At 41.0% G+C, this 19,974-nt stretch overlaps 1 protein-coding gene across 12 annotated transcripts in view; it reads left to right on the top strand.

Annotated features, from left to right (window-relative positions):
• The window catches only part of RAI14 (retinoic acid induced 14), a 174,686-nt gene extending 160,921 nt beyond the window's left edge, over positions 1 to 13,765 (top strand). For all 12 annotated transcript variants that reach the window (XM_065546146.1, XM_073993273.1, XM_005556679.4 and 9 more), the window contains 6 exons: positions 462 to 516; positions 3,346 to 3,464; positions 4,297 to 5,832; positions 7,661 to 7,810; positions 10,889 to 10,954; positions 11,839 to 13,765. In XM_065546146.1, coding sequence (XP_065402218.1) covers positions 462 to 516; positions 3,346 to 3,464; positions 4,297 to 5,832; positions 7,661 to 7,810; positions 10,889 to 10,954; positions 11,839 to 11,916 — 2,004 coding nt within the window. In that variant the 3' untranslated portion in view covers positions 11,917 to 13,765. The remainder of the gene's footprint in view (positions 1 to 461; positions 517 to 3,345; positions 3,465 to 4,296; positions 5,833 to 7,660; positions 7,811 to 10,888; positions 10,955 to 11,838) is intronic.
• The last annotated feature ends 6,209 nt before the right edge of the window (positions 13,766 to 19,974 follow it).

The raw sequence follows: 19,974 nt of genomic DNA on the forward strand, positions 1-19,974 counted from the left end.
GAAAGGTTAATAATTAATAGCAGATAACTTATGAAATGATCAAGCTAAAAAATCTGCTTTAAAATATTTCAATCAATGTATAATGCAGACATATAGAACTTCTCTTTGACTTCACTATGAAAGCAGTATTTGCATCTCAGTTTTTAGTACATAACTCAGTAAATTAGCAATTACATAAAATTATTGTAATCTTAAATATATTTGCATTGTCTTCACTAAATGAAACTTCTGATATACCCTCTGGAACTTCTAATGTTTTAGAAATTAAACTTAGTGGATAATTGTCACTTTTACTCATGTATAGCTTAAAATATCTTCTTTCTTTGAGATTTTCTAGCTGATTTTCTAGTAGGATAATGCCAGATCTGCTCTGCATAAGCTCAAGGAGGAAAGTCTGCTTGATTCTTTTGTGCAATGTTACATTCAGAAATGTTCTCTAAGTCATTTTTGTGTTTCAATAGGCTGAGATCAGTTCTATACGAGAAAACAAAGACAGACTAAGTGACAGTACTACAGGTAAGATGAGGAAGCATCTGTTTTTTTTTCCTTCAACCCACCTGTTTCATGTCCATTTAAAGAGAGCAAAGGCCAAGCGGGGGTACTGTGTAAAAAGGTCACGAGCCAGCATGTCCACGCAGAGCTGCCAGTAATGCACAGGCTGATGCGCTCTGTACTTCGGGGTGCCTTCACCTGCATTTTAAAGAGTCTCTGAATTTGAATTTTGAAAAATACATCTTTACTTTCATTTGTCCCAAACTATATGTTAGCAGTTCCTTCAACTATGAGTACAGGCAAGAAGCCCCAGATTTTGTCACCAAGAGAATTCCTATCACCTTAGTGTTACTGCAGATATCTTGAAATGCTTACAATATTGCTGCTAAAAATTACGGCAGTTATTAGACCTGCTGCCAGATCTTGTTATTGTTACCAAATAAGCTCTTAAGTTACTGTAGCCTGTATATTTTATCTTACGCATTTAAAAACATTATTTTCAGATGAGGTCCATAGGCTTCTGCTGTCTGCTAACCACACTCTTTGCAGCTGAGCAGCACATTATTTCATGAAGGGAGAACCCACCATGCCACCTCCATGACTGTCCCCATCTAACTTTTCTACTGTGGATTTTAAGTAGACACACGCAAAGACAACAATGTTCATGAAATCATATGTAATCATATTGCCTTTATGATCATAGGATTTAATTCATTGTGTCTGTTAAAGACTGCCTCCTAAGAATAATTTACCCTCTAAGAATGTAATACAGTCTCTTTAGAATCCACTTAAAATGTAGAAAAAATTATTTCAAAGGTCCATTTTTGCTCTAGCATTCAGTGTCTTAATCTGTTGTATATTTCATAGGTGTTTGGAGCCTTTAATTTGTAGAACATAGAAATATTTTTTATGTGTGTATATATGTATATGTTTATTTATTTTAGAGATGGGGTCTTACTGTATTGCCCAGGCTGGTCTCAAGCTCCTGAGCTCAAGTGATCCTCCCACCTTGGCCTCCCATAGTGCTGGGATTATAGGCATGAGCCACCACACATGGCCCTAGAAACATTAAACTTTCTAATTCCTGGCAGAGATCAGTGTTGATATAACTAAACAAATGTTACATTGGGTACTTCAAAAAACATTCACTGTATCTTAGAAATAGCTTTTATTTCTTAGAATTGCATTTATGCTCCCAATTCCCTAGTTCATTTCACACTCACCAGACTTCATGTCAAGGAAACTCAGAAAGCTGGGATTTGGGCATCAGACTTATGATGAGAAGCAAGGATTTCTATGAAGAAAGGTCATTTTGCATCCTTCCAAGTTAAGATTAAAGTTTTCATCTTTGCATTACATGACTGTGAGAAAATAAAAAGCAGATCAGTGCTTTTCAAAGTGTGGGTAAAGTATGTACTAGCTATAATAATTAGGGAGTTTGAGCAGGGCATGGTGGCCCACACCTGTAATCCCAGCACTTTGGGAGGCCGAGGTGGGCAGATCACCTGAAGTCAGGAGTTCGAGACCAGCCTGACCAACATGGCAAAACCCCGTCTCTATTAAAAATACAAAAATTAGCTATTACATAAAATTATTGAGATTTTATGTAGTAGTTAATTATTGAGCATACCTGTAGTCCCAGCTACTTGGGAGGCTGATGCAGGAGAATCGCTTGAATTTGGGAGGCAGAGGTTGCAGTGAGCCGAGATCGTGCCACCGCTCTCCAGCTTGGGTGACAGAGCAAGATTCCACCTCAAGAAGTAATAATATTAAGTTTGGACAAGAAATTCACACAGTTACTTCACTAAGCACATTGTTTTGTCCAGCTGACATATTTTTTGTAGGACTTTCTAGATGAAGGAAGCAGTACATTGCATTGCCTTCTGGAGGAAGTTTGCCGTCTCAGTGAGCACCTTGAATAGCACTCCTTAAGTTGTAATTTCAGCATGATAATCAGTAGGATGTCAGAAAGTTGTGGTTACCAACAGGGATTAATGTGGGATTCAGAGAAGACAGTTTCATGCTAGAGTGGTCATTGAATGCTTCAAGTACTGGGCAAAGTTTGACATGATGCCTAAGAATTCTCTAGGCAGAGAGATTCTGCAGGGCGATCCTATGGATAAAGAATGAAAGAATCAGCCATGTGTTGAGAATGTAGAGTGTGTGATGGGAACCATGAATCTCAGGAAAACCGGAATCTAGAAAAGTAGCAGCGTCATGAACCTGAAGAAGTAGACTGGGGCCAAATCATAGCGGTCTGAACCCAGATAAAGGAATCTGAAAATTATTTTTGGAGGGAAAATAATGAAAGCACTTGACCCAAAGGAATGACCCAATCAAGGTATGTTTTAGGAAGACTGGTCTGACGTTGCTGTGCAGGGTACAGTTTCACTGGGAAGAGGAGAGGGGCAGAGATTTGTTGGGAAGCTGTTTGCAGGGTTTCCAAGTAAAGTGATAAAGTCTGAATTATGGTAATGGTGGTAGGGGCAAAGAAATAAACCAGATTCCAGAGACATTTCTAAAACAATTCCCAGAATTGAGACTTATAAGGCACAGGGAAGAACCAAAAACAACTAGATATGACACTTAAGCAAATGAATAGGAAATATATGACCAAATTCATCAATTTTCAGAATTGCCTTGTATACACATGTGTCCAGTATTGTGCTAGCAATCCACAGTAAGGAAACCCAGTACATGAAAATTTTAGTTCATCCATCCAGTTGCTAGGGCGTTTTATAGTTAGGACCAGGAAGAAGAACTGGCTTAGGCTAGCAAGTGAATTTGTCTCAGGTTAGAGAAATAAGAGTTTAATTGTTTTATGTTATTTTAAATGGCTTTCTCTTTCCCAAGGTGCTGATAGCTTATTGGATATAAGTTCTGAAGCTGACCAACAAGATCTTCTTGCCCTATTGCAAGCAAAAGTTGCTTCCCTTACCTTACACAATAAGGAGTTACAAGATAAATTACAGGTATATAAATAGATTGCTGTCATGGACTGTTCTGTAGAGTCAAGCTCTTGGTCTTTTCAGTAGTCAGATGTATTTTGTTTTAAATGTGTACATTAGTTTCTTTTTAAATATTAGCTTTAAGTATCTTATAGTTTCAGATTATTTGTTTCATGAGAGTGTTATTCATTAACTCTTTCTGTAAATTATTCAACTGGTAAATTATATATGATTATACACATAGTATGATCAGTATTAAAAATTCTATATGTTTAATTATATAAATAAAACGTAAACAAAATTTATAGAAAAATTCTATATAAAATATACTATATACATAGAATGAGACGTATAATTTTTTATATAAAATTTTATATTTTGATTTTATCTATACATTAAAATTTTGTTTTAAATTATATGTGTGTATGTGTACACATATATATAATATTATCCATTCATTTAGTAAAGTTGATCACTTAACAGGTTTAAGAGCTTGATAAGAAATGGCTGTACCAAAAAATAATAAGAAGAAATAGCTATACTATATATCCATTACCCCTCTTGACAAGCAGAATGATAAAAGAAATGAAGGAAAATTTTGAATCGGAGGCTTTGTAAACAATTTTATTGTTTTCAAAGTGACACAAATCATCTGTCCCAATAGAACCCAAAGCAAGCTTTGTGTCATTAGTCCCACTCATGTCCCAGACCATCTTTTTTCATGGCATGAGAATACACAGGCAAAGTGATCATGCTATTCTCCCATACCAAAGTTGCAGATTTACTCCTCTCATTCTAGTTGCTGGCTTAGCTAACCACCCCTTTGGTATTATTTAATTCTTGCTTTTTTTCCTAGGCCAAATCACCCAAGGAGGCAGAAGCAGACCTAAGCTTTGACTCATATCATTCCACCCAAACTGACTTGGGCCCATCCCTGGGGAAACCTGGTGAAACCTCTCCCCCAGACTCCAAATCATCTCCACCTGTCTTAATACATGCTTTAGGTAAATCCACGACTGACAGTGACGTCAGAATTCAGCAACTGCAAGAGATTTTGCAAGATTTACAGAAGAGATTAGAGAGCTCCGAGGCAGAGAGAAAACAGCTACAGGTTGAACTCCAGTCCCGAAGGGCAGAACTGGTATGCTTAAACAACACTGAGATTTCCGAGAACAGCTCTGACCTCAGCCAGAAACTTAAAGAAACTCAGAGCAAATATGAGGAGGCTATGAAAGAAGTCCTTAGTGTGCAGAAGCAGATGAAACTGGGTCTTGTCTCGCCTGAGAGCATGGATAATTATTCCCATCTCCACGAGCTGAGGGTCACGGAAGAGGAAATAAATGTGCTCAAGCAGGATCTGCAGAATGCATTAGAAGAAAGTGAAAGAAATAAAGAGAAAGTAAGAGAGTTAGAGGAAAAGCTGGTAGAGAGGGAGAAAGGTACAGTGATTAAGCCACCTGTGGAAGAGTACGAGGAAATGAAAAGTTCATATTGCTCTGTTATTGAGAACATGAATAAGGAGAAAGCATTTTTGTTTGAGAAATACCAAGAGGCCCAAGAAGAAATCATGAAATTAAAAGATACACTAAAAAGTCAGATGACACAGGAAGCCAGTGATGAAGCTGAGGACATGAAAGAAGCCATGAATAGGATGATAGATGAACTCAACAAACAGGTGAGCGAGCTGTCACAGCTGTACAAAGAAGCCCAGGCTGAACTGGAGGATTACAGGAAGAGGAAATCTCTAGAGGATATCACAGCTGAATATATCCATAAAGCAGAGCATGAGAAACTGATGCAATTGACAAACGTGTCCAGGGCTAAAGCAGAAGATGCACTGTCCGAAATGAAGTCTCAGTATTCAAAAGTGTTGAACGAGTTGACCCAGCTCAAACAACTGGTCGATGCACAGAAAGAGAACTCTGTCTCTATCACAGAACATTTGCAAGTGATAACCACGCTGCGGACTGCAGCAAAAGAGATGGAAGAAAAAATAAGCAATCTTAAGGAACACCTTGCAAGCAAGGAAGTGGAAGTAGCAAAGCTGGAGAAACAACTCTTAGAAGAGAAAGCTGCTATGACTGATGCAATGGTACCCCGGTCTTCCTATGAAAAGCTCCAGTCATCCTTAGAGAGTGAAGTGAGTGTGTTGGCATCGAAATTAAAGGAATCAGTGAAAGAGAAAGAGAAGGTCCATTCAGAGGTTGCCCAGATTAGAAGTGAGGTCTCACAGGTGAAAAGAGAAAAGGAAAATATTCAGACTCTCTTGAAATCCAAAGAGCAAGAAGTAAATGAACTTCTGCAAAAATTCCAGCAAGCTCAGGAAGAACTTGCAGAAATGAAAAGATATTCTGAGAGCTCTTCAAAACTGGAGGAAGATAAGGATAAAAAGGTTGGTGAAACTGCATTGCTGTTGGGTTTCTAGCAATAAGTCTTAGTCTCTTTGGCTTTTACTACATTAAATACTTCTAGTGTTGGCACTAAACTGGAGTGAATGCTCAGAGACTCTGCACATGAACTTTATCTGTCCCCAAAGCCACATTAAGAATAGTTTGTTGGATCGGCCAGATGTGGTGGCTCACGCCTATAATCCCAACACTTTGGGAGGCTGAGGTGGGCAGATCACTTGAGGTCAGGAGTTTGAGACCATCCTGGCCAACATGGTGAAACCACATCTCTACTAAAAATACAAAAGTTAGCTGGGTGTGGTGGTACATGCCTGTAATCCCAGCTACTAGGGAGGCTGAGGCAGGAGAATTACTTGAACCTCAGGAGGTGGAGGTTGCAGTGAGCCAAGATCAGGCCACTGCACTCCAGCCTGGGCAACAGAGTAAGACTTCATCTCAAAAAAAAAAAAAGAATAGTTTGTTGGGTATTTATATTTTAAAAACACATCTGCTGGGCATAGTGGCTCACTCCTCTAATTCCAGCAGTTTGGGAGGCCATAATGGGAGGATGGCTTGAGACCAGCCTCAGCAACATAGTGAGACCCCATCTGTACAAAAAATTTAAAAATTAGCCAGGCAGGGTGGTGCGAGCATGTAGTCCCAGCCACTTAAGAGGCTAAGGCAGGAAAATCACTAGAGCGCTAGAAGTCAAGGTTGTCATGAGCCATATCAACGCCACTGCACTCTAACCTGGGCAACAGAGTAAGACCCTGCCTCAAAAAATAATAAATAAGCAAACATCAATCTTTGGCCACTTCTCCTTATACTAAAGCATTTTCACATATGTGATGCATATTTGTCCTTCAAAAATCATTTTACAGAAGCTTTGGCAGTGTTGGGGATCAGAAGTGAACTTGCAAACTGAAAAGTATTTGTGATCCACCTCAAACTTCAAGTTCTTTTTTTGGATTCAGAACAGATTCCTCCATAATGTGAAACTAAAATACTCCTAGACTTAATCCTGCTCCCCTAAGGTCCATCAGCTTCCCCTCAAGTCAGCGTAAAAGCTACCCTCGCTGGCCCCTCCTTTGACAGGTATATAGGAGAGGAAGAGGAATGTGGCGACCCAGCAGTTTAAGATGGCACTGGACACAGGAGATGGTGCTGGTCATGCTGCTGGAGGAAGGAGGGAAGCAAAGGGAAAGTTCGGGGGGATAGTTCCACACCTCAATCAGCTCTGCATCTCTAGTCCCCTGTCTCAGAGGTTCCGAATGGCATTCATTAGAGACTACTTATCTTTATTCTTTTGTAATGAGTGTTTCAAAAGAACTTTACCAGCCAGGGAAACAGGGATTAGCGAGTGGTGGGGGTACGGTGGGGAGTTACTTGTGTTTACTTTAAAGAAAGATGTCCAGAGATAGCAGGCTTCCTAGGCCTTATTCCTGATCGCCCATGTCAGCAGTATTGGATGAAATATAACTGTCTCCAAATAAAGCCTAAAATCCTAATTCTGATTTTTTTTTTCAATCATACCCCTTTTAAAATAGGAAACCAACATCACAGCTTTTGTTACCACCATCACCAAAACATAATATGTAATTCAAGGGCCTTTATCTGAACCTAATGGATGCGGTGGGCTTTGTTAGTTTGCCTGATTTTGTTATCTGTTTCATTTTATGAGTTTTTTTATTTAAATGTATTAAAAGGGAATTGTTCCAAAGTCTTAAGTCCCAGAGACCAAAAGAGATGACTATGTTTGAGGCTTAGAAATATATGAAATTTTGCTTTGCAGACATGTTACTGCCTGTTAATACCATTTTCCTTTGTTCCTAGATAAACGAGATGTCAAAGGAAGTCACCAAATTGAAGGAGGCCCTGAACAGCCTCTCCCAGCTCTCCTACTCAACAAGCTCATCCAAAAGGCAGAGTCAGCAGCTGGAGGCACTGCAGCAGCAAGTCAAACAGCTCCAGAACCAGCTGGCGGTGAGCGGGCTTGCTTCTGCTGCCTGGTTTGGGGTGGAGGGCCTGGCAGATTCTGTACCATCTCAGCTGCTAGGGCAAGTGGGCATGAACAAAAAGATTCCCAGCCCAAAGGAATGTACTTCAATGAGCAGTTGACTGATTTCTTCAGTGAGGGCGAAAGAGGAAGCCACTGGTGGAATTCTCAGTCGTTATCAGCAATGCAATGGATCAGATATTCACTGCGAAGGAAAGAACCGACAGGACAGTGGGAGGAGACTACGTGCTCACTCATACCCTAACTTTTTGCCCCTTCTCCTTTTTCTGCAACATTCCCCATCTCTGGCAGTGGCAAGAGCTTTTTCTTGTTAGGGGCCAGGATCTCTAGTAGTTGCATCTCTATATATCTGAAGCTGCTTCTTGGCCCCTCTCCTTATTTCACCCAGGAAAGCCCTTCCTTATCTAAATTGGTTTCCTGGGTCCACTGTAACAAATCACCACAAATTTGTTTAAAACAACATGAGTGAATTATTTTATAGTTGCATTGAACAGAAGTCCAAAATCGCTTTCACTGGACTAACTTCAAGTTGTTGGCAGGGCTGGTTCCTCGCCTTTTCCAGTTACCAGAGGCCGCCTGCATTCCGTGGCTCATGGCCCCTTCCTCCATCTTCGAGGCACATCACTCCAGCATCTGCTCAGTCTTCCCATCTCCTCCTTCAGCCTTTGATTTTCTTGCCTCCCTCTTATAAGGACCCTTGTGATTACACCTAAAGCCCACCTAGATAATCCACGATAATCTCCCTCTCCATTTCAAAACCCTTAATTTCATCTGCAAGATGCCTTTTGCCATATAAAGTAACATTCACAGGTTCTGGGAATTAGGATGTGGACATCTTTCGAGAGCCATTATTTAGCTTACCACAGTATCTGTTAAGGTTTGAGTTGGCATGGGTACATTACGTTTTCTACCTAAAAACCAGAGTTAGTCTGTCCTGGACTGTCTCTAGCTTCCATATACAAACAGAACATGGATTTGATGATTTCTTCAGAATAGACCTAAATGTAGTGAGGTCAGGTTTCTGATAAAATGGCATTACAGACTTTTAGGTAAAGTGCTATTGGTTTATACAGTAATTCTTATAATTATGCAACATATGTTTGAGCTCTTACTATACATCAGTATTATACATGGTGCTGATGATATAAAATGAATAAGACTCAGTCCCTGCCCTCATGGAGTTTATACTCTATATAAAGTTATCAACAAAGAGATGCCCAGCATACCATGGGCATACAAAGGAAATGTGTCTACCCAATCTTGCTGAGTCATGAAAAGCTTCCTACGGGAGTTATACTTGTGCTGAGTCTTGAAGGCCTGAATAAGAATATGTTGTTACTCAGCAAGGACTGACACGTGGACTAGCTGGCTTTTGGGAACCTTGGTGAGAACCATTCCAGTGGAATGGGGAGGAGGGTAGAATCTGGACTGCAGTAGACTGGCTGCTAGAAAAGTGAGTAAGTAGATAGGTATCTGGTGGGGCTAAGCAGTCGCAGCAGGGGTTGGGGGAAGCCTGAAGCAAGTTTGCTGGAAAGATGGGAAGTGGTGATTAGGGTGAGGGATGCTTTCAGTTGAGATTTCAGAGGTGGTAATGACAGACGCAGGGCTACGGCCATGAGAGGAGTTGCTGAACCGAAGAGGAGCACGTTATTAAAGCTGAAGTTGAGGAACTGAGAGGTTCAGGTGTTAGATGGATTATTCGCACAGATATCGAAGCCAAGCAAATGATGACAGAAGCAGGGATAGAAAGGAAGACAGATCTAAAGATAAAATCATAAATAATTGAGTAGGGATTGCTGAAAGGTGGGGAGGGAACAACACAGAGAAGTGCCAAATGTGCCTTCTTACGGTGTGAACTTAAAGGACGGGTTTTAAAGTGTCCCTTAATAAGAGGAAAGATACCTCATATTCTGACACTGATGGAGGGAAGGAAGAATGGGTATTATGGACTTTTGTACATTTTTGAAGTAATCCATATATGATGGTCTCAATTTTCATGATGTTCATCATGTTCTGAGAGGACAGGCTCTTAGAACAAGAGTTTCAGAGATAAAGACCCCTGAAACAGCCACTGAGAGGAACTGGAATAATAGCTCAACAAGGAGAAATAGAAGCATCAGCGGCTGTATTGAGGAACCACTGGAGACTGGGGCCACCAGCCTCTTTGCCTCCTTGGTACACTGAGAGCTAAGTAATTGAGCTCCCCAAGGATTATATAACACTGGCCATATAGTGGGTAATCAATAATTCCCTTAAAAATAATAGACTTTAAAATTAAATTGGTACATATTTGGTCATTGTAGAAAAGTTGAAAAATACAGAAAAGTCTTTAACAAGTTCCTATAAAAATTTTCCATAATTCAATAACTCTGAGATAATCACTTTTTACATTTGATGTATTTCCTTGCAATATTTACATTTAATGTAGCTGTATTTGCATAAGTATGTGTACATATATATACACACATGTATACACATATATATAGACACACACACACATATATATATTTTATTTTTTTGAGACAGAGTTTTGTTCTGTCACCCATGCTGGAGTGCAGTGGCGCGACCTCGGCTCACTGCAACCTCTGCCTCCCAGGTTCAAGCGATTCTCCTGCCTCAGCATCCTGAGTAGCTGGGATTACAGGTACCGACTACTACGCCTGGCTAATTTTTGTATTTTTAGTAGAGACGGGGTTTCACCATGTTGGTCAGGCTGGTCTCGAACTCCTGACCTCAAGTGATCCGCCTACCTCAGCCTCCCAAAGTGCATATATTTTTAAAACCAAACGGGATTATAATAATTCCTTTTTATACAGTTTTTTCTAGAGTTGACATACCAAGACTCTTTTCCCTAAGATTATTGACAAGTATTCAGAAATACACAAGCCAGTAAGGCCACAACAATTTTAGAAACTTCCAATGCTAGCATAAAGTGGAGGGGACCACTTGGGGGAGCATTTGACTGCAGCTTTCTCATAGTTTTTTGTTTTTGTTCTTTAAAGATCTCCTAAGCTTATTAACAATGTGAAATATTCCCTTTCTAGGAATGCAAGAAACACCACCAGGAGGTCATATCAGTTTACAGAATGCATCTTCTGTATGCTGTGCAGGTATGGTTATGCCCCTTGAAGTCTCTGGACATCCTAAAGAAATATGGCAGCAGATGTTGACAGAACTCCCACATTTCACTAGTGGAATGAACAAGAATTAGAGGAGAATCCTTTCCACTGGAAAGCCCGAATATGCCTTTTGCATTGCTTTGGGTTCCGTGTCAGGAGCCTCGTGCCCTGTTTACCAGGAACAGCCCCATCTTTCAAGGCAGGGCCTCACTCTTTCACACAGGCTGGAGTGTAATGGCATCATCTTGCCTCACTGCAGCCTCAACCCACGGGCTCAAGTGATCCTCCCACCTTAGCCTCCAAAGTAGGTGGGATTACAGGCACCTACCACCGTACCTGGCTAATTTTTATATTTTTTGTAGAGGTGGGGCTTTGCCATGTTGCCCAGGCTGGTCTCAAACTCCTGAGCTCAAGCAATCCACCCACCTCGGCCTCCCAAAGTGCTGAGATTACAGGCGTGAGCCACCACGCCCTGCCGTCCCATCATTTATTGAGGAATGAGGGACAATGTGGTCCTCCATTGGGAGGACCGGGGCTTTATTTTCCAGCAATGCTGATCTCCTCAGAGTTACCTTGGCTCTATGATGCTTGGTGTTCTGGCTGCTGGACTCACATTTGCAACTGAGACCCCAGATAGCTTTTGCTGAGGGTTTTGGTAGACACTGCCACCTCATCTTCCAGCTGGATGAAGGCAGGACGCTTTCTTTGACTCAGTTTCTCATAGAAATTTGGGAAATGATAGGGCTGACATTCCTGTGAAAGATGGGGGAAAATACCCCAGATCTTCACTGCAGTCAGCCATCTCATTCCCCAGAGAAGAAAGTCCCATGGCTTAATTTAGGTTCTAATGAGTATCTTGTGTTTGAATATCCTAGGGCCAGATGGATGAAGATGTCCAGAAAGTACTGAAGCAAATCCTTACCATGTGTAAAAACCAGTCTCAAAAGAAGTAAAGTGGATTCCTTGGCAGGACACTGCCCCCCTTGTCATCCGTCTTTGTGTTAGATCCAGAGTTGGTGGCAGCCGCTGCCATTGTTCTCATGTGTGGTATGCACTGTGGCCTAGCGTAGCTTCTTCCCTTTCCAAAGGTTTCTGAGGACTCATCCCAGGAGAAGACTGCCTGCCTCAGAACTACTTAGAGACTTCAAACCAGCAGAGGTGAAAGTTCCCATCATCCCTTCAGATTCCAGAGCTGGGATCAGCCACGCCCAGAGGTCTGGTCCTGATGCTGGCAGGGGGGCCCCCTCCTCCATACCTGACCGGCTGAGTGGCTTCATCACCACCGAGTGATGTACTGAGGCCTCCTGCAGTGAATATGCTCCTTCCATTGCTGTACTTGGGCAGTGCCATTCAGCACATGAGAGCTCTTTTTGCCTTTGGCTTTCAATTCCAAAACATGATTTAATTTCTAACTAAATTAGTATGGCACTAGTTATGAAGTGTCTGCTTAAAACCCTTTATCATGGTATCGTGTGGATTTACAAACTCTAATTCCATGTTTTCTTCCCATCTGCCTTATATATCTCATCACCGTGCTTATCAATATTCAGTTTGATGAGCGCTATTAACTAAAATATGAAACTTAAAAACAAAAGCAAGTTGTCCTTAAAAGTTCTTTTTTTAAAGTAAATTGTTGACATATTGCAAATTTTCTATGCAAACTTGCCTCCTACTGTTATCCGTGAAGCTCAGGAAATCCAAACATTTGTGTTTCAACAAGGGACAGTAAACTGTGTGTTTACAGCCAAAAGAAATGCCTCATAGTTCTTAACCTCAATTTTTGTAAAAGTATTTTTTTCTCTGTAATATTTTTATTGGCTCATAAAGATGTTTTCATATCTAAACCCCTAAATAAGTGAAATTACAGATTATATTAACAAAATACTTTTTAGGTAGCCATGCTTGAGACTTTTTAAAAATGTAACTTTTTCCTTAAAGTTTTCAGCTATAGCAAAAGGTAGTTATGTATGCCAGACCTTCTATGAGCTGCCACCAACACCCCAGAACTTTCAGCCATGGTGTCTTCAGAACTGTAGCGCATTTCTGAATCTAGCAAATCCTCTTTTTACCCGTTGAATGTTTTTGAATGCCCTGACTCTACCAGCGCCCATAAATGATCTCTGGAAGGACTGTTAGTAACAATCTGTTTTTCAACTTTGAAGCTAAAAACCCTGATATGGTAATATTATGGTGCATAGCAGAGGTCTCGGGAAAAAATATTTCTGTTCACTTTACTTTCAGGTTAAAAATGTTTCTAACATGCTTGCAGCTTCCCTTATGGCATTAGTCTTGTTGAGGGAGAGAGACAGAATCCAGGACTTTCCAAAGTATTTAACCGAAAGCAGGGCCTGCTCTGACAGGGCCCACGTCCTACAGGGCTGCCTGGGCTCAGTGGGTGCTTGGCTGTGCTGGATAATATGTTGATCTGTATTGGATGAGGACCAATGACAGCAAAGCAAAAATGGCTTTAAAGCTTGGTGTTACTTTTCTTAAGTTGTTTAATTATAGTTAAGCAATTTCAAAAATGCTCCAAAGAAATGTGAAAGGACCTTTTGTCACAGGACTTCAGAAAATACAAAACAGCCCCTTCTGCCCCCGCACAGAAATGCTGCAGAGTATATAAAACTTGAGACATTTTTGTAGGATGCCTGACGAGGTGTAGCCTTTTATCTTGTTTCCGGATGCGTATTTATTACGAGTACTCTGGTTAAATATTGAAAAGTTATATGCTGTAGTTTAGTATTTTGTCTTTGTAATTTACAGAAGTTATTGGAGAAAATAATAAACTTGTTTCATTTTGCATTTCTGGTGTTGATTTTTGGTGTATTCAGAAGCATCTCTGTGTGGCTTCTGAAGATCAGTTCAACAGCATTTCAGTGTGATGGGTTTTCTAGCCTGTGCTATGCTCAGCTGGTGTGAGTTATCCGCACTGTTCCACACAAAGTCTCACATCATTTCCTTTTCCCAGCTCTTGGATTCACCCTGAGCTCTGCCCCGAGTATCAGCCACTTTGGGGCAGTTGAATCACAGTCGTTTAATCCACAATTCCTCTCATTTAATCTGCAGTCTTTTTAACTGTTTGGAAGCCTCCACTGGATTGTTTTCCCTCTTCCTTCTTGCTTTTTTTGAAAAAGTAAAACATACACATAGTAAAAAAAAAAAAAATCCAAATATATTTTCCTGCCCCATTACAAAGATAATTCAATTCATTCCTGACAAAACTCTTGTCAGGTGAATTCTGGCAAGGTTAAAATCATAATTAAAATTGTTACAGGTTAAAATCATAATTAAAATGACATGAAATAGGTACAATTACTTAAGGAGTTAGCATTGTTTCTCATACTCCAATGTTACAAGGCCATTTCCCTTCACTTACAACATGATTCCACCACCTCTACTTCAGTTTCATTGTGCCATCCTACTATATTACTGAAATTTTATTTCAAAGAAAGCATGTGTGTGATACCCAATTGAACCTTTTATTTCAATTGTGGCCAACCAGACAACTCAGAAGGTGACTTCATGGGGACACTCAGCTGGGGAGGAAACTGAGATAAACCCAAACCAGTCATCTCTGATGGACAGAAACGCTTCATAAGGCAAAGTCAGGATATGAAAAGAAACTCTCCTGCCTCCACAATTAGATAGCAGCTGAGACTGTAGGACAAGTGAAAGGAACCACAGGTAAATCTTTCTCTTACTCCCCAATCCTTAGTGCATCTCCCCAGAAGCAACATCTAGTAAGCTTCTTCGATGACATTCTCTCTCTATATGTACATGTAGGCATGTATTTTTCTTTCTTCTTTAAATATCTTGGAGATTATTCTCTGTCAGCATACACATCTCATTCTTTTTAACTGCTGAATAAAATTTCATAGTATGGTTGTGCTATATTTTATCTTGATAATTCCACATTATGGACATTCAATTGCTTCCAGTATTGCAGCTACAACAATACAATGACTATCCTATGTATGTTTGTATGTCTTTACACGTGTAAGGATTTTTTGAATTTTCAAATTGCTCACTTTTACATTAGCTTCCATCAAGATATGATATGGGCAGGAAAAAAATGAATATTGTTCATATCATCACATTGAGAAAGAATAGCCTTTCCCTTCATGTTGGTTAATAATAATAAGAGTCATTAATTTGTTTTCCTTACATACACTTCAAGACAAATGCCAAAGCCTTTAGTGACTAAACCCACCCATCTTAAGATAAACACATGATACACTGTGAGGGGAAAACACTCCCTGAACATGTCAAAGCACAACCTTTTGCAATGTGGCATAACAAGAATATTGGGTGCTGACAATAGCAGAAATATTATCCAACAAAGATGGGAGTCATTTTTTGAGCAAAATTAAGAGGCAGACTGCAAGGCCAAGAGTGAGCTGGAAAAAAGCCATAGACCAAAGAACCAGGGCATTCACAAGAGTAGCAATTTCTGTTCACCAGATCAGGGCAGAGATTTGTCAAGCATTATGGTAGTGTGTGACATATTTGAGAAACAAAAGAAAAAGGGCTCAGTGAGCCATAGGAGCTGGGCAAGGGAACAATCAATATGGGTTCCAGTAGATGGAAAGGCTTCTTTGAGGAGTAAAGCCCCCACGAGGTGAGTAGGAGGAAAGCAAAGAGATATTCCTGCATACTTACTATAAAGCAGGCTCTAAAATGGGAAGAAACAGCATATCCAAGAATCTTAACTGGATGTACCAGATTTTACAGTGGCGGATACATAAGAGTATTATTCCATTTTCATGCTGCTGATAAAAACATACCCAAGACTGGGCAATTTACAAAAGAAAGGTTTCATAGACTTACAGTTCCACATGGCTAGGGAGGCCTCTCAGTCATAGTAGAAGGCAAGGAGGAGCAAGTCACGTCTTAAATGGATGGCAGCAGGCAAAGAGAGAGCTTGTGCAGGGAAACTCCTGTTTTTAAAACCATCAGATCTCGTAAGACTTATCCACAATCACAAGAACAGCACGGGAAAGACCCACCCTCATGATTCAATTATCTCCCACCAGGTTCCCCCAACAACACGTGGGAATTCAAGATGAGATTTGGGTAGGGACACAGCCAAACCACATCAGTAAGGGACAGAAAGGAGCAGGACACAGTCCAATGATATAAGCTGCTAACAGCCAGGAGAAGCGGGCTCCTTATGTGTCACCTCCATATGTTTTTAAAGCCATGCATTTAAGTTACACACTCTAGTAAGCAGAATAAGTCCTCCCAAAGACGTCCATGTCCTAATCCTCAGAACCTGTGAATTCGTTAGCTGTGAATCTAACCTGTGAATAAGTTACATGACAAGGAGGAATTAAGGTTGCTGATAGAATGAAGGCTGCTAATCTGCTGACCTTTAAATAAGATTATCCAGGTGGGCCCAGTATAACAAGAAGTGTCTTTTAAAATGGAAAGAAGGGTCAGAGATTTGAAGACGCTGCATTGCTGCTGGCTTTGAAGATGAAGAGAACAAATCAAGGAATGCAGGCAAGCTCTAGAGGCTGGAAAAGGTTAAGAAAAAATTTTCTCCTTGAGCTCCCAGAAGGAGCCACCCTTGCAGACATCTTGTCTTTAGCCCAGTGATACCCATTTCAGACTTTCAACCTCCAGAATTATACAATAAAGTTGTGGTTTGTTAAGCCACTGAGTTTGTGGTGAGTTATTATAGCAACAATAGGAAACTGATGCGCACAGGTAGGCCAGAATCTCTACTAGTGGAGTTCCTAAAGGTCATTTGTAGTTTATTAAATGTTTTTGTGCTGAATGCTAAAGGCTCAATGATAACAGCTCCTGCTCACAAGGAGCTCATAGCTGGCCAAACAGGGCCTGCTACCAGCAGGTATTCTGTATTCACTGAGTGGGTAGATGAATATTTAGACAGATAGATTGCCTAAAAGGCCCTCCATGACCCAGTGCCCCACTACTTTACTGGAACAGTCTTTTGTCTCCTTCCTCCTCATTCCTACTGCCCTTTGCTGTTCTTTGACCCCATTAAACTTGCTCCTACCTCAGGGCTTTTGCACTTGCTGTTAACATCTTAGAATGTTCTAGATATTTGCCCAATTTGTTGCACGATTTGAGGTCTCTTCTCAATGTCATCTTGTCAGAGAGGCCCTGTTTAACCACACTATGTAAGATAGCACACCCCTCCCGCCATGGCCACATCACCTTCTAGATCCCTCACTTGGTTTTATTTTTCTCCATAACTGTTTATCACGTTTTCGTTTTCTTTTCCTTTTTTTTTTTTTTTTTTTTTTTTTTGAGATGGAGTCTTGCTCTTGTCACCCAGGCTGGAGTGCAATGGAACAATCTCGGTTCACTGCAACCTCTGCCTCCCAGGTTCAAGCGATTCTCCTGCCTCAGCCTCCCGAGTAGCTGGGATTACAGGTACCTGCCACCACGCCCAGCTAATTTTTTACTTTTAGTAGAGACCGGGTTTCGCCATGTTGGCCAGGCTGGTCTTGAACTCCTGACCTCGTGATCCACCTGTCTCAGCCTCCCAAAGTGCTGGGATTACAGGCATGAGCCACCACACCTGGCCCACTTTTTCTTAAGGTGACTCATCTAGCTAAGGAAGTGAGTGAGTCCTGAATTCCAGCCCACTCTCTGTTCCCAAAGCTGTACTCCTTAGCAGCGGTCTGAGTCTGGCTGGAAGAAGAGGCTTTTCCCAAATTCATACAATGTTGCGGCATACTTCCTAAGCCTTATGCCTTTTTGTAACTTGCAGAGACACTATTGTTTACTAGCAGCTGTGTTTTTCTTCATCTAGTAGAACAGAAATTCCTGGAAAGCAAAATCATTCTTATTTGTTCACTTTTGCTTTCCTACTGCTTGTAACATTATCAGGCACATAGTAGGTATTCCACAGATATTTTTGTCTGGTTGGAAGGATAGATGTATGGAGACTGGAGAAACTTGCAAATAAACAGAAATGCCAGTACAATGTGAGAATCAGGATGAGCTTGTGGACAGGATACTGCGGGAGTTCAGAAGCAAGGCATCTAACCCTCTCTTGAGAGGCCTTAACAATGTGTTCCAAGAGAAAGTTTATTTGGATTTCCTTGCCTTAAATTTCACAGTTCCTGGAGATAGAATAGTTTGGAGATAATCATATTTGATTTGGGGTTGTAAGAGCCTAGAAAACTCTCCAGACTGCTTCCTCTATGCAATTTCTGCAGTAGCAATACTTGCCACCTCTACCTCCAGATCAGGGGAGAGAATGTGAATACACACAGTGGAAAAGCACTATCCACTTCGATTAGTGGGATTCCACCCCAGAGTTAGTGAACAAACCTAAAAAGTGTATATACTACAACTAAAGCTTACATTTGGGGGACAGGGTTAACGTGGCAAGGAAAGAAAATACCACAGAACTTCAAGAGTCTTCAAAGTTCTGGCTGGACGGTGGCTCACACCTGTAATCTCAGCACTTCGGGAGGCCAAGGCAGGCAGATCACCTGAGGTCAGGAGTTCGAGACCAGCCTGGCCAACATAGTGAAACCCTGTCTCTACTAAAAATACAAAAACTAGCCAGATGGTAGGGGCACAGGTACTGGCCTGTGATTCCAGCTACTTGGGAGGCTGAGGCAAGAGAATTGCTTGAATGCGGGAGGGAGGTGGAGGTTGCAGTGAGCCAAGATCACACCACTGCACTCCAACCTGGGCCACAGAGTGAGACTTCGTCTCAAAAAAAAAAAAAAAAAAAAAAAAGTCGTCAAAGTTCTTTTATTTTGATTTATAATTTTTACAGATGCAGGCAACGTGCTTCTGGTCAGAGCTAATGAAATGGAGGCCGAATCAGAGCGTTAGCTTCAGGAATGGGAATTCAGCGTCTGTTCTGGTTCCACTTCCCTTCACAATTATCAGCAAAAGCAAAGGTTTAGAAGACATTACCGTTAATATACTTAGAAACAATCCCATAGCCACTTCCTACAATGAAAGAACACTAAAACCTTTCAATTTGATGACCAACTTAACAAGGGGTGAGAGAAATAAATGTTGGAGAACAGGAAACAGAGTCTTCCTTTTTACCGCCATACATGTTAAATACTGTTCATGGAGTCACAAAAATCGTTTACCCCTTACAGAAACCTGGAACCAGAAGGAGCTTCAGAAACTAAGTGGTACAAGTACTTTCACTGTATAGGCAAGAAAACTGGGACCCACACACTTGTCAGAACCAGAACCTTGACATTCTGAAATCAAGTTCATTGCTGTCATCATTGTTCCATGCTGAGAGTTTTCTTAGGAAAAACGAGGAAGTGGAGGAATCTTTCCAAAATTGTGACTATGGAGCTCGAAGGTACTGATTTAAATCTTGAGTTAACAGACCATACAGGCTTTACTTAAGAGATATTCAAGCAAACTCATTTAAATAACTCCTCCAAGCTAACCCTAGAAAGGCTTTCTTGGCAGTCTTGGATCAATGGCAATTAAACTTCCATCCTCGAGCTGGAAATAACAAACACCAAACGTAAATACCATCTGTCACATTCTCAATGTTCTCCTTGTCTGTCTACCTAGTCTGCTCTTTTCTGAAAACAACTGGGACACATTCACTCCAACTTGACTTGCCATAGGCCTAGTCTGTGATAGGTTTCATAATAACATCCTTCAACATAGCGTTGTTAAGAGCTGGCGCTGTTTGGGTATGGCCACAACTGCCTCTGCTCCTTCTGTGCATTACACACACTGTGTATTCCAGACACTGTGTATTCCAGGCCAACGAAGGGGTAAGATATGGCTGCATTATTTAGGGCTAAGTGCTAAATGTGCCCGACTCCCTCGCTGAACAGCTAACCATTAGCAGATCTTAGAGTAGTTGATTTCTTAGCCTACTCACTTCCTGCAATCCGCTTTCCTAACCAGGCCTAGCTCCAATCTGACTGGGTAGAACAGACGATGCCAGCACAGTCAACAGCCATATCTAAGCCTTTCCTCTGGGGTCCACGAAAACAAAACTCCCGAGGAGCTGTGGGGGTGCTCCGTAGCAAGGG

The sequence above is a fragment of the Macaca fascicularis genome, chromosome 6, assembly GCF_037993035.2.
Source record: "Macaca fascicularis isolate 582-1 chromosome 6, T2T-MFA8v1.1".
Taxonomy (NCBI): Eukaryota; Metazoa; Chordata; class Mammalia; order Primates; family Cercopithecidae; genus Macaca; species Macaca fascicularis.